General features: G+C 28.6%; 2 protein-coding genes across 2 annotated transcripts in view; one reads left to right on the top strand and one right to left on the bottom strand.

The window, feature by feature from the left end:
- The window catches only part of LOC100168000 (probable G-protein coupled receptor Mth-like 2), a 17851-nt gene extending 5692 nt beyond the window's left edge, over positions 1-12159 (top strand). Inside the window, exons 2-7 of the mRNA XM_016800651.2 lie at positions 1603-3026; positions 4447-4967; positions 6453-6531; positions 8444-8622; positions 10977-11151; positions 11750-12159. Coding sequence (XP_016656140.1) covers positions 2524-3026; positions 4447-4967; positions 6453-6531; positions 8444-8622; positions 10977-11151; positions 11750-11996 — 1704 coding nt within the window. The 5' untranslated portion in view covers positions 1603-2523 and the 3' untranslated portion in view covers positions 11997-12159. The remainder of the gene's footprint in view (positions 1-1602; positions 3027-4446; positions 4968-6452; positions 6532-8443; positions 8623-10976; positions 11152-11749) is intronic.
- Positions 12160-13335: 1176 nt separating this feature from the next.
- The window catches only part of LOC100574134, a 6249-nt gene continuing 3236 nt past the window's right edge, over positions 13336-16348 (bottom strand). Inside the window, exon 3 of the mRNA XM_029489892.1 lies at positions 13336-13408. Coding sequence (XP_029345752.1) covers positions 13336-13408 — 73 coding nt within the window. The remainder of the gene's footprint in view (positions 13409-16348) is intronic.

The raw sequence follows: 16348 nt of genomic DNA, 5'->3' as shown, positions 1-16348 counted from the left end.
TCTAAGATTTGGAAATTTAATACAAGGCTCCTAACATATTTTTACAATAGCAGTTGCAAAATAAAAGGAATACATTGTCACAATTTTTATTTATAAGCATTTAAAGTTCAAATTTATACGAAATATGTCAAAATTGCGAAAATTTGCAAGTAATTTAGTGGTTGAAAAATCGTAAAATTTTTTTCTTTTATAACTAAGTTTTTAAAATTTGGTACAAGGTTCTCCATAAGTTTTTCTTTAAAAATAATATATCCTAGACTGACAAATCATCTCCGTTCAGAATCGTTTTTCGTATACAATGATATAATATCATTGGATTCAAATTTAATTCCATCCATTACAGTAACCCACTTGTAACCTACTGTACAGCAGAGCGACATCCACGACTTACCCGCCTTTTTTATTTTGTTGTTTTCAAAAATCATTTTGAGAACAATGTAAATTAATTTATTTTTAAAAGATTATAAATTATATTTATTACTTGATTTATTTTGACTTTGTATTTATTAAATATAATTATTTGAAGTTTTACAACTTCTTAACCTAATAATAACAAAAAATTATAAAGAATATTAACCAATATCGATGAACAGTATAAATAATAATCATCACAGTATACAATATTTATAAATATAAAATAAATGTTATAAAATGTGTAACATAATACATTTTATAAAATAAAATTGAGTATCCATTTTAATAATTAAATAACCGTTTAAGTTCAACATTAGATAGGAACTAATTGTTGGTATAGGAGATATAAAATAAAAGTAAATAATCTTGATAAATAATAACAATATATAAATTAAATAATATTTATTAGAAATTAAAAATAATATAGGTACATTCAAATAAAATAAAACCAACTGTTATATTACTAAAACTTTCTGCAGAATCATTATTATTATCATTACTCATGTATTCATTTGAATTTTCAAATGCAAATGGAACCATATTATTATTTCCAATAACATCATCATTATTACTACCTACAGTAAAAAATAATATTTAAAAACCTAGTACGTAGCTATATTACACATACTTTAAACCAAAATTTAAACATAAAATGTATGCCATCAAACCTGAATCTAAACTACCAGTTTCTTGAACAGCTTCACTAACAACAAACACCACTATGTCACACTTATTAGAAGTATAAATTAACTGATCATCTTCATTTAAATTTTCTAACTGTTCATTAATATAAGTGTCAATATCGAAATTGTTTTCAACAGATCTGTTATTTTGTTTGTTTTCATTTCTAATAACACCTAAACAAAAATTAAAAAGTTCATACCTACCTATATTGAATTGATACTACGTGTTTATGGAATAAAATAAAATAAATTTCATATTTATATAATACAATTGAAGTTTTTTTTATTTTACACACTTGACTTTTTCCGAGTCAACTTTGGATAACATATTGTATTTATATCATATTGAATGGTACAGCAACACTTTTAGCCATTTCTAAAAGTTTTTTAGTTCTAGATGTCATCTTGTTGATTGTTCACGTTTTATTTATGACGTTTTAGCACAGAATAGATTAAATGGTTTTAGCAACAATACATTTTAGATTTTTAACGTAAATTTAAACAGAATGATGTGGTAAGCTGATAATATGGAGATACGCCGGTTTCTATAGAAATTATATTATTTGTTTATCGGAGTTACGACTTATGCGTATCGCAATTATCATCGGTTTCATGGAAGAAGACACACATTATTTTAACCGAAACCTGGCATATTATGTACGATTGTTTGTACTTACTGAATTTCTGGTTACAATGCGTATTCTTCGTCAAAAAAACGTGATCAAAATGGTGGAATAATAATATTTGTTGGTAAGTATACATGAATATGATTTTGACGAGTGCAATATATTAAGATTAACTGTTTCTATAGAAAACAAACAAATAGTGTATACAGGTCACTTTCTAGTAATGGTAGTAACTTTATGTCAGAGCTTATGTTTATTTTTAATAATGAAGTTTCATACAATGAATCTAACTTTATAATTGGAAATACAAACAATTACGTTATAGGAGATAAAGTAAATAACGATTATCTAGACTTCCTGGCCCACTATGAATTTAGATATTTTATAAACACTCACTAGGACGCCTTTCGTTGTTAACTATCCTTGAATAGATCATATCTTTATCAGAGCCCCGAAGTTAACATTAGATAACGTTGTAGCTGGTGTGATTCAGACACAAATTACCGATCATTACTCTTTAATAGTTGCAATACATTTATCGAACACTTTTAATAAAATAAATGTTCCACAAATTTCCAAAACTGCAAACTATAATATGGCACGTATAATTCTCGCCAAGTAAATAAATTATTTAAACAAAATAAATGTACTTTAATTTTTATAATATTATATGAGAGTGGGGCGGTCGGCGGTCGGCGGCGGTGGCTCGTCGAATCGTCTCCATTACTGGATGACATAGGCGGCGGCCGACCGTCGCGATAGTGCATGTGCCGACGCCGCCCAAACAGTTTGCGCACACAATGAACACCATCCGATTTTGTTTCACCGCCACCGTAGCGTTTCTCGTTATCACGATCGGCGGCAGAGGAGCGTCTTGCGAAGATAATATCGTGCGGGGCCGGAAGTGCTGCCCGTCGGATCGGCTGTACGATCCGGAAGGGCGGTTCTGCAGACCACACGGGACAGACGTTGAAGATTACCAGCAGAGGTTGTTGAAACGAGTGCAGCGCGAATTCCGGGTGCCAGACAATGATGTGTTGAGAATGTACCCTCATCCACCGCCATATTGCAACGCCACGGAAGTGCTAGTCGATGTGCCCCCCGTGGAGGTGCGTGGGCTGATGGAGGCGCACCCGTCGCCCGTCGAGTTGCCGCCGGACCGCTGCTTCGACCTGACGCCGTCCGATGAGCTGGTGACCCGGACGTGCCGGCCACGCGACCGGTACTGCGGCCGGGCCAATTACACGTGCGTCAACAAGTGCTGCGGCGTCGGACGTATGTTCGTCTACGGCCCCAACCACGAGTAAGTCCACGGCGTCCTATATATAAGTTTAAAGTATTATATTATAGTGCTTGTACAGAGCCTATCGACAGCTGCAGCTGGTACCGTGGTTATTTGGCGGGAAAGCGATGGTGGAGGTTAGGAGTTGTCCTGCTTTGCAAAATGTTGAATGTGTTTGTGTATACACACTGTGGTGCCGAGGACATGGTTCAAGTCTGGCAAGTTCCAGACCTAATTTAAGGGTGTCGGATGGTATAATATATTTTGTAAAAATGTCTATAAATATTATTAGGTATATTTACAAATAAATTTTATACGCGGAGAAAGAATCCACAGTGTTTGTGCTACAGTTGCCAGGTACCAGATGTCATTTTGTCGTTGTAAAGTGTCGCCGAAGTCCTATCATGCTTATGTATGATAGCAAATACCTATACATATATAATTTGTCTGAGGGTTGGGTCCTTAGGTAAGAGTAAAAATGGAAAAAGTGAGGATTTGGAAGGTAACTGGTAACCACTCTGCTGTAAGGTTCAATTCATTCTTGGTGAAAATATTACTTTAATAATTACTTAAATTATATCATTATTAATTGTTATAATTGTATTAATATTACGTTACCGCCTAGTATCTATATACTTAAATGTTAATATCATATTATATTGCTATTAACTTTTGCCCAACACAAAATTGCCGTAGATCGGTCAACTGTGTTGAGTTCGTGGTATACCCAACGTATAAACACACAATAAACTTAAAATATTAGCTTAAAATTAATATAAATATTTGTATAATAAAATATAATAATACACATAAAAGATTTAATTCCACAAGAACAACATTTTTTAATTAGAAAACACGAAATAACTAAAATCGTAACTTCAATATAAATAAAAGTAAATGGTAAATACATACTACTTATGGTTATGGCTTACTGTGGGCTCAAATATAGTGGTACCTACCTCTCTTTAAGAAACTTCTATTTAACGAAACTTTTTATTACAACAAGTTTACATACTTAAGATAATATAAATGTATTTCTTTATTTATTAATTTATAAGAACTTTGTACACTGAGAAAATATCACTGATATATATATTAGCAACCTTAAAGTAATTGATAGTACATTTATATTATTAATCGATAGGTGCAATGATTTTTTAGTGGGAACTACAACTAATTCTATTAAATATATTGCTGAACATATATATTATAGATATAAATGTTGAGTAAATAATTATATATAAATGAATTAATAATAATATAATTTTGTTCACAGTACTGACACAATATATTTATATCATTAATATTTTTATAAAAATATATCTATATATAGGTACCTGCATATGTGTTATTAGTTGAAGAAGTATATTTGCTGCTATTTTTTATTTAGATTTAATCGATTTAAGGCTATTTGTGTAGTAGAAAAAATTGGATATTTTAGGGACACGTGGACGTGCAAAAAGAGCGAGATGCTTTTCACGTTGTCTGCCTATGAAACAGACGCAGGCGGAAGTCCGGTGGGCCTGTCGAACAACACGGTGCTACCATTGAACGGCGGACTCTCGTGTGACACTACCAATCTAATGGACAACAGGTTCATGTTGACCGCGGATGGCAAACTTCACCTTATCACCGTATTCGGCGTATGGATCATACCGGAGACGGAGTACTGCGTCGAGTATTACGCCTTTGACGGGCCAATGAAGACCAACAATCTGACGGCACAAGTGTGCACGAATGCCATACCACCACCGGTCGGTTTCGCCTATTTTGTTATGTTGACCGCGTCTGTCGTGTGCCTGGGCCTCACGCTGATCGTGTACGCCACACTGCCTTACCTCCGGAACGCCCACGGCTACTACGTTATGTTCTACATGGCCTGCCAGCTCGTGTACTTCGTCTGCAAAATGATCTTGAATAAGATAATGAACGACTTGGACAGCCCGTTGTGCATTCCATTCGGTATGTCTTACTTGTTTTTTTTTTGATATAAGTAGACAAGCTTATGAGGAATATTGTATTACCTACATTTTTAAATTTTAGATTTAAAAATAAAACATTTTATGAATTCTTAGTTCTAAATAATTTGTTAGCTTTCATGATTTTTCCGTATTTTGTTAAGATTTGAACTTTAGATGCTTAGAAAAAAAAAGTGTTACTAAGGATTTTTACTATTTTTCAAATGTCATTTTGACAATATAGTACGAGCCTCGATTTAAATAAATTTTATTGACATTCACAGAAACAAAACTAAAATAATTGGAAATTGAAAATGTCCGTAAACAGTACAAGATCAAATCAAAATATTTATCGTGTGTTGAAAATGCTGATATAAACAACCAGTGAAAATTTCATGTATATACAGAAGTATAAACATTAAATTTTTTTATTCTTTTAGAGTAACACCAAAAACGATTTTGTGTAAAAATGTCCGTTAGTCCTTAATTTTAATGTTGTTTCCCCGCACTTTTGAAGAACTTTGAGAATTTTTACCTTCCAAACGCACCAACTTTATTAACTTTCCTATCGTACAAAATACAATTGAAGAAAATCGAAGCATTTTTACTGCCCCAAACGGTGAGGACAATCATAAAAAAATGTGTTTATAAAAACACAGTCATTGTAAAATAAATACATGTATCGTTACACTCAGAATATAATATACTTGAAAATATGTTTAATTGTGTTTTATTGATTGCCAATAGTGTCATAATAAACTATAAATTATAATATTTTATATAAGGAATAGATTATTTAACTAATATAAATATTACCTATATTATAAACATAATTAGTTATTTTAGATTCTGGGCGGAGCGATGAATGTACTGATTTTACGATGATGTGTGGTATTTTTTTAAAAATATTTACATATGATTCTGAGTGGCTCCGATGAATGTATTTATTTTACAATTGTGTGTTTTTTTTTTTATCTATCATCACCCTTTCAGACAGTTAAAGTGCTTAGATTACTTCAACAGTATCTCTTCTGAAAGGAAAGTGAAACTAGTTGGTACTTTGGCGGGTCAAAAGTAAAAATTTTCCTGTAGTTTTCAAAAGTGCCGTGAAAAACAAAAGAAAAATTAAGGTAAAACGGGAATTTTTACGCAAAATCCATTTTCGACTTTTTTGGTTTTTATTCTTTAGTTTTTTAAAATTTTATTTGTTGGGTAAAAAAGCTTGACATTTTAATACAAGGCTCTTAATTTATAACGACAAATAAAAAATATTAAAATCCTTAGTCACAGTGAACATGGCATTGTGGGGAGGGGGCAACTTCACGCAACTAATTGTCCATGCTTCTAAAAACAAAACAACAACAAATATAAATATTTCCGTTATGATTTGTCTTATCAGCATACATGTTTTGGCTTCTTCATAACATTTACCATTAATTATTATTTTGTTTGCTTATGTATTATGAATTAATTTAAAGTGTAATTTTAGGTTATTTCTTTTTATTTACAACTCTGTCAATGTGTTGCTGGTTAAACGTAATATGCTTCGATATTTACTGGATGTTAAGGTATGTAAATTATATTCTTATATAATATGGTAATCAGATGAGTGAAACAATAATGTGTATACTGTATAATATTTATGTGATGTTATAAACATCTAAGTCACAAATAGGTAGGCTGATAATTATAAATAAACTTAATAAGTCATCTTCTATTAGAATTCTACGGTACGGGATAATATTTTTCATATCTATAGGCAGGCATGTCATTTTAATAATTATATAATAAAAGTTAATATAAGTTTATAAGTATATAATTACTGATCATGGTCCTATAAACAGTAAAAAAATGAAGATATGTATATAATATTATATTTAAGGTTTTTTTACTCCTTCCTGGACTTGTGAACAATCGCCTATGGCCGTACTGTCAAAAAGATATATATAAATAGAAATTATTATAATAAAGTCGTAGGAGAAATTACTATACATCAGTAATTTAACAACAAAAGAAACAAGTCATGATTAATATTATAATTGAATAGGTACATAGTACCTACCTAGTATGGAATATACTAATATAGTAGGTATGTTATTCATTATCATAGTGAACTATGCATATAGCATATTTTTATATTATCTACTGCTATATAGGTAGCTTATTATTCGATTAAGGATATAGATAAAATTCATCTATGAAATCAGTAGTACCAACATTGAAACTTGTATAATATAACGAGCTGATCCCGTGAATTTCGTTCCTCGTTAATGTATCAATTCTATATGACTCAAACTTTGATAAATTCGTTACTTAATGTTCAGTGTATGATTTTCAAAATTTATCTTATATTTTCCGTTTCCCAGAATAAAAATTCTGATTCGCAGCAGTACATTATCAGGTAGGCAATCTACCTGTGGTAGATCGCAGACCTCGTGCTGTTTGTACGTAAGTGTATGATTTAACTCTGAAGTATCAAAGTTATACCAAGTTTGTCGTTTTTACTTAATTCCACCTATACGGTGGAGTAATCTAAACAATTAATACATCCTAGCCAATTTATACAAAATCATATCCTAACCTATCTGTACTAAAATCCAATAAATAAAAAAAACTATAAAATTATAAAATTAAAACCCTATGTTGTCATTCAAAAAAGTAAAAAACTTATAAAATTATAAGCATAAACAATATTAAAAAATATAATTTTTTAAGATAAACGTTGTTTTATAAGTGACTTGAAACTTGTAAAAAAATATTTTCAAAAAAATGTACACTTTTTGAAATAATGAGTGTTGTTTGATAAAAAAATTACCTGGTATATCTAACTATATAAATACACAGACTATAGCTAAACACATTAAACTCTGGAAGTACTTATCAGATCTTCTTTTCTATATATATAGACAAATGATAATAATACAAATCAACAAACATGCCCGATGAACCAACAGCATCCAATATATTAAACAACTGTGGATTTTCCTAAAATTTTCTTTCATATAATCCTTCTCCATGAAATACTCTTTCGTATAAAAAAAAAAATCAAGATGATCTGATAAGTAGTTTCAGAGGTTAGCCTGTACGGAGATTTTCATTTCACATTTTTATAGTTAGATATTATATTATGATTTATATTTGAAAATTAAAGCAAATAGTTTTATTTATTATTATTATAATAGCTTCAAAACCCATTGCAACCATTTAAAAGAATAAAAAGAATAAAATTATAAAATAAATATATTATTTTTAATTTGAATCAGAAAAATTAAATTCAACAAGCAAAATTGAAATCAAAATATTTAATTTAAAATTCAAAATCTGGGTTATATGGTATTATAACTATAGGCAATAGTGCATTATACCGTTGTTCAGTATACCATAATATAACATATGGTGTTGCTTCTATAATCTTAAAGTACAAATTATAATAGTTCATATAACCGCATATAATATTTTCAACACATTTTTAATATTTAGGCACAACAATTCAACAAACAGAAATACATCAAAATCAGTACGTACTATTATGTACCATATTTACTGTTGGGGATTTTCAAGTATTTACGTATCTACTGGTTATTTATTTCAACATTCACAAAACAAAACGTTACGGGAATTAGCACCCGATATTGGAATATATAGATGCTATTTTTACAGTAAGTTCACACAATTATTTTAAAATAAATTAATTTCAAAATTTTTTTTTTCTCAGATTTAAATATTGTAAATTTTAACTCTGTGTACATTTTATTATTTTAAGACTAAAATATTATAATGTAATCATAGGTGGTCCCAGCTTGGACTTGAATAATTACTAATTAAACATTTAATGCAGAATACACATACATTCCTAGAGCCGGTTAGGCCAGTCGAGCATTCAGGATAATTTCGCAGGCCTACTAACATTTTGTGCTGGTAGGATAAAATGGCCGCAATGCCACATTAACATTTTTATGACGGCTATATACCAATGTAACGTCAACAAATACGATAAAGTCATTATTATTTATCAATATTAATCTGTGGCCAATATATTATAGGCCATTGAGCTACCTTAACAAATTATGGGCCGGTAGAAAAATATTTTTCGAAGGGCTTAGACTACCCAATCCGCAACTGTACATTATTATACCTATACCTTACAAAATACGTACCTTAAAGTTGTGAATAATTATATAATAACAACCAATAAAAAAATGTCGGGATTGAAAATTTAAATGTCAGGTGTAAGTGTGGAACACCGGCTTTGCAAACTTAACCCGTAGGACCACCTATGTTTGTAATAAACTGGAATGTTGTATATTTAATAAAACCATAAGATATTTCTACCTTGAAAACGTGTAAAATATAATTAACGTTTGACACATTATTTTCAGTTAGTACCTATAGGTTTTATATAGGTTTTATATATACATATATCTGTTAACCATTTCACTGTATGACATTGGGTGAACGAGTATATTTACATTTAAACAATTAGGTATTTGCATATATTCTGCTAGGTAGAAAATCATCTTAATATATTTGTGAAAATTGTATTTATACGATAGGCATATTTATTGGTCAATATATTATTATACATTTATACCATTGAATTCTGTTGACTGTTGAGGAAGAATTTGGACTCGGCCTAGAATAAAATCACCATAGTATGCACCACAAATAAGTTTAAAAAAAATATATATTATTAATGTATATTTAAAAATTGATGCTGATATGTCATATACTATGAATATTATTCCAACTAAAATGTTTACCTTTCTCTCAAAGCTATTAAAAAAATCGATATTTTTTATTTCTGTTGCACAAAGTATGTTATTAAAAAATATTTTCGTGACAAAAAATTTACATTTTGAAAACTTGGCAACTATTATTTTACAAATACCTCTCGTTTTAAATAAAAAATTGTTTAGAATATGACACAACTCTTTCTAAATAACTATAATCAATCAAGAGTTGAATCATTCTAGGTGAATCCAAGTATTATTCCCCCTCTAAAAATTGTCAAAACTAAAAAACCAAGAAAACTTATTTTCTAAACGCTAATAGACATGGCGTTATTCAGCGTGGACATTTTAAATACACAAAGTGACAAACATTTGAGTGCCACTATTTACGATTTTCAACTATTCTCAGAATTCAATCAAAGTTTTAAAAATGACATTTTTTTTTAAATTTATTATTTTGCATCGATAATTTTGCCAATTAATTTTTCCTTTGGACAATTTACTGTACGTCAATGAACTGAGATATGAGACTGCATTAACTTAACTTTTAAACTCGAAATAAAATAAAAGTTTAATTTAATTTTAAATATTTAAACTGATTAACTAACTCTTATAAAAATTCATTAGGTAGTTATTTTATTCAAACAAACCTTTGTTACCTTAATCGTTCGGTTCGTTCTCTAAAGTGACACCGAACTCTAGGTGCAACGGCCACAATACATGTTTTGAGTAGGTGGTAGATGGTTGTGATATACGGTATACCTATACAGTCTAGTATTAATGGCTGGTTTTAAATATTAGACTTGAAGATCATAATAGTTGGTATGATTATAGGTTAATATGAATACAGGACATTGCTTATTAGTTTCTAATTATTATCTATTTTATAAGTATACCTACACAAAACAAAAATACATACATCCATATTAAGTAGTGTAACAGATTATTTTTCAAACAAATATAGGTACCTACCTACATTGTGACCTTCAATTTTAATGTATTAACTTAATTTTGATTATAAAATATTTGTTATTCATATATATTATATTTGCAACAATAATGTTTACATTATCCACTTATTTTAATGGTTGTAAAAAAAAAGTTTTTATTGGAGTCATAAAGGGGAAAAAACTAATAATCAACGGTATAGGTGTTTGTATACATTTTAACATTTTGCGATATAACTTTGAATGAATATCGGCGCCGCTGGTTTTCTATATGAAAATTGTATATTGCATGGTTATAAATATAAAATTATTATTTTATATTTAATATTTTTCCAGCATACAATCACTATGGAACTTTAATATTCTACTGGCTACCCATTTGTGGTATGCTGACTACCAATTTAGTTTTGTTCTTACTAACTGCTATGCATTGTTCAAGAATTAAATCTGAGCTCAATAAATTCAAACGAACCGATTCAAAAACAGAAATGTTTTTTCTTTACAAAGAGAGGTAAGTATACAAAGGGATAATATCCATTCACATAGTGCACATACCTAATATAGTCTGTTATCTACTTTTGGTATCTATACATATTCATTATTTAAACCTCCTTAATTATAAATATAGTTGATATCGTGGCCCACTTCGGGTATTTATTAATTTCATAATTACTTATATTTATATTTATTTACCTAATACCTATAATCTATATATTATAATAAACTAGTAAGCTTTATAATTTGTTTGCAGCATGCGAACAACTGTGCCATTTAAAACTTAATTTAGGGTCACTTAACTTAATTTACTATGATGTAAACATTAATCTCTGTAAGGTAAGTCAAAGTATAAGTGATAAGCGTCTAATAATATGAAGATAAAGAAAATTTACATAATTAACTTGATCTATAGTACAAAATATTATGTAGGTAATATTATACGTTATTACTAATTTATGAATCTAAAAGTTTGATAAAATTAAAGTTAGTGCTTTCTGTCTTTTCAACTACTTAATATAAATCTTTTAAACAGTTTTTGATTTCTTGGTCAAAAATTATTTAAAAACTTTTAATTTGACTTAAAAAAACTTTTAAATTTAAATTTTTTACAGGTTCGTAATGAGCATCAAACTATTTCTGGTTTTTGGAGTCCTATTCTTGTTTCAGATACTATGTCAATTATTCCGAATTAGAGGGATCATATGGATAATTATTAATAGAATTTACTATTTACAAGGAGTTTTTTTATTTATTATATTTGTGGCCAAGCGCAAAGTAATTATAGATTTAAGGAAAAAGTTTAGAACTTCAATAGTTCACACTGAGTTGACACCACTTAACAATATCCCCAGATCATAAAAGTTATAATTACACCTAAATGTAATATGAATATACTATGTAAATATTATTATATTATATATAAATACTCTACGCCTTAAGGCTTAAAAAAAATCATTATTTTTGTGTCTTTATATATTACGTTGATGTCGTTGTTTACTTTTATTATTTTTAATAAATGAAAATGTACTTTTTACACAAATACATTTCGAACTAAAATTATAATATTGTTACTGCCTACATAGAAATAGTGTTAACTCCTACTAACGATGGTAAATTATTAGAATTTTGTATATTATTTATTAATGTATTGCAAGTCGGATATTTTATATTCAATGTCGAAAATACGAAGACATATTTTTTTCTACTTATTTCTTTTTTAACATAATTTTAATATTTTTACCTATATACATTATTATTATTATTAATAACGATTAATGATGCCTCGATAAGTGCACTGTCGAAGTATAGAGAATAGACTCATTTCGTATTCACTCTTTACTTTGTCTACACTGCATCTGTACTACTGAGGTCCTCTTGTGAGTGTTAAAGTATACTTTTGTGGGTTTATCCTTTTTATTTATATGAGCTGCATATTATTAACAAATAACTTAATCATGGATAGAACAATTTCTAACCCACTACTGGAAATGTACTAGTTTAACATTACTACGTATGAAATTATCCGCCAAATTGCCAACTGTGTTCACTCCATTCAGACAGGTCACTCTGTTAATTTGGAAAATCACGTAAAATGATTTCATAAAAGTGAAAATCTTTTACTTTTAAAAGAAAAAGAGAGATTGATAAAATGTAATTCAAAAAGAAAACAAATATGTGGTTGTTTCAATTATACGGTTCCAAAAGTAAGTAGTTTATAATATTATTTAAATATTTTATATATTTTACCTAGGTAAGTACCTACTATTTATGTAATATTATGGATTTATAATATTTTAATATGAAGTAAGTATTTTAATTTAACGACGATTTATTTTAAATGTATTTAGATATCCGAAACAATTCTATCTTTTACCTGATAGTAAAATACTTAAAATCAGGGATTACTTAGATACCGACCTACATACTTATTTTATTGTTTTTACCTATTTTAAAAACAAAAGATTGAGTCACTTGATAGAATGATTATTGTTACAAAAAAGACATTATCAAAAAATTCAACAAAGAAAAATTAATTTAAACTTATGTACATCTAGTGACAGTTTTAATGGAAGAACTTTTAAAATCATGGACCATATTTGATTTAAATGGATTTATAAGAAGCTATAGGTGGAGTTTAACATAATATTTTATTCAATAGGTGGTCAAAATTTAAGTTTGTTTTAGGTGTCTTCTGAGTTCACCAAGAATAGTTGGACGGGACAGTTCTTAGATCAGGGGGTTGTGGAGGTAGTATTGTTATACTAATATAACTATAAAAGTATAGATTATAACATAGGTATTCAATAAAATAGCTCCTACTACATTGATATATAAATATATCACAAAATGTGTACGTTAAAAAAAAATATGAGTTTTACAGCCACATCCAAGTTAATATTTGTACCTAAATTTCTAGTTCATAAACTCACATGTTTTGGATCTTCTTTCAGATTATTTAGAGTGCACAATGTACTGCACTGCACATACATCTGAGCCCTTGGAATTGTTATAATATATTGTTTTAGACTCATGTTAAAATATGAATCCTAATTTCTAAATAATATTTTAGATTCTGAGTGGAGTGAGGAAGCTAGTGGTTTAACATTGGTGTTTATTTTATTTTATTATTTTTTTTATCCTGTATACTAAATTTCTACCAGATTGAAGGCTTTAAATAACTTACTGTAAGAGTATCGTCAAATGGTATCAAACATGTTACCTATGTTTCCTTTTAACTCCGTTGTACTTGATGTATTTTTACTAAAATACAAATTAAATTGAATCTGATGCTTTTTTGTTGTTTCACACGGATATACTTTATCAATCACCAGAAAGATATTATGTTTAATAAATCCAGCTGATAATTAATTTACCAAAAGCAAGTTTGGCCTAAAAAGTTGTTCGGATTGAGACGATGAGAACAATAAAATAAGTCCGAATGTTTTGGTTAACATTTTGCCTACGATTTCAACAATTACAGAGTGTTTCATACGTTTTCAACAATAAGAATAATTAGGTAACAGACATAAAATATATAATTTATAAAATAAATTGATGTATTTAGAAGGATTGATATCCTTGATTTGTAACACATAAATATTGCCGGAAATTATTATATAAATATATTTAAATAAATGATCCTAATGGCACAAAAAGAGTTCCTGTGTTTCAATTTTCACAAATAAAATAATTGTAAAATTAACAAAAAACCAAAATAACCTATATTATATATTAAGGGTGGCCAAACCATGGCTCTATTCATAGACACTTGCAGGCTGCGACTATGCATGTAGCGTGATATAGTTAATTCTCGGGTCTCATCTGTGGATACGTTTAGAGGGAATGACATAATTGATTTATAACCTCTAAAAATTTACGGAAATGAGTGCACAATTAATAATATTATGTAGGGGAAATATAAAAAATGTCGGGAAATAATACAACATTAAATGTTAACTAATTGGCAAAAAGAAAAAAAAAATGTAATTAACTTTCCGTTAGGTACTAAATACCTACCTCTACTTCGTCGGTGTCGTAAGCTTACTACCGTAAAAAGTTAGGGTGATTTTGTTATTGGTATTTTACTTGATGTTAAAAAAGCCTTTGATTCTGTAGATCATAATATATTATCAAAAACACTATACAATTATTGAATTCGTGTTGTTCCTAATAATCTCATCAAATGTTTTTTTTAACAAATCGTACCTAGTCAAAGAGTTGAAATATATAATGTATTCAGTATCATACTTTTCATTGTATATATAAATGATCGTCTAATATTAAAATATGACGGTTTAATTGTGTGTTTTGCTGATGACCCCACAATACTAATTAATGACAAAAATAAAGCCAAACTAGTTTCTAAAGCGACGCAAATTATGTCTGATGTGAATAAATGTTTTAGTTAAAATTCTCTTGAAAAAAATTATGAAAAAACGAAATCGTTAAAATAAAATGCAATATGTTGTAGAACGCATACAAGGAAATAGCCCAATGCCTTTTTCTACACATTTACAGCTATACCTATATAAAAATTTTATTGCAATATTAATATTATGTATACATGGCATAATAAAATTGTTAAATATTGTTTAACAATAATGTCGGTGGTGTAGGTACCTAATTACTAATTTCGTTACTAGGGCACGCATTATCATAAAATAGTTAACTTTTGGTTTACATTATGGACCATTTGGTGTAAAATTTAAATAATAGATTAAAAGGTATGAGTTATATACTTAATATATTGATATATTTAGATCTATTGACAAGTTTGAGCTGTAGCCTCTAAATATAACTGAAAATATTTATATAAATATATTCAACAGGAAAACTGTGATTAAATAGTCCCGGAAACTATAAATTTACATGTTTAAATAAATGAAACAAAAGGTTTTATAAGTTCATACAACTGAATCATAATATTATATTATGTAACTCAATTTTTACAATACAGTCAACATTTGAAAATGTATCATTTCCGGACCTTCTTTGTTATCTTTTTCAATGACATTTTATATAGATTTTCATACACTTTTGGAGGATATACAATTCATACATATAAATCGCACTCAATATGTCAATATTCAATTTTAACCAAATCAAGATTTGGTCAACCCAGATATATAAAATAGATATAATTTTTGTTTTATTAATTTAACTGGGTAATGTGTGATACAGTGTAAGTATATCTACCCTGTTTTCGCGGGTACACGGTATATGACAATACCATGGGACAACTAGTATCAAAAATCGTGACATGTATCATGGTCCATGTGCAGTTAACGAACGTCCTTTAAAATTATTATGTACGTCATGTCATAATTTATAGCGTATTCGAGTATTTTCAGCGGACTAGGTCGTCACCAATAATTATCAATATATATCTCGTATGACCGTATACTATATATATATATATATTATTTAGCTTAAGTGATTAGATATTCAAAAGTACAATTTATGGACCAAAAGGATATTTCCCCCCCTCCTTAGAATGTGAATTAAATCAATTACTGTTGGGACTGTTATAAATATTTATTACATAGTCTTCATAACAAGTTTATAACATAGTATAATTTTATTGCATATACTTTAATCAAATTGCTGTTTCCCAAGGTCGTATGAGATTAAACTCAGCAACAAGGCAGCCAATAACTTCATTTTTCAAATTTTTATGGCGACACACAGCTTTATATTTTCAATAAAAATAT

The sequence above is a fragment of the Acyrthosiphon pisum genome, chromosome A2 (assembly GCF_005508785.2).
Source record: "Acyrthosiphon pisum isolate AL4f chromosome A2, pea_aphid_22Mar2018_4r6ur, whole genome shotgun sequence".
Taxonomy (NCBI): Eukaryota; Metazoa; Arthropoda; class Insecta; order Hemiptera; family Aphididae; genus Acyrthosiphon; species Acyrthosiphon pisum.
Note: the sequence above shows the minus strand (reverse complement) of the source record. Positions and strands in the feature narration are given on the sequence as shown.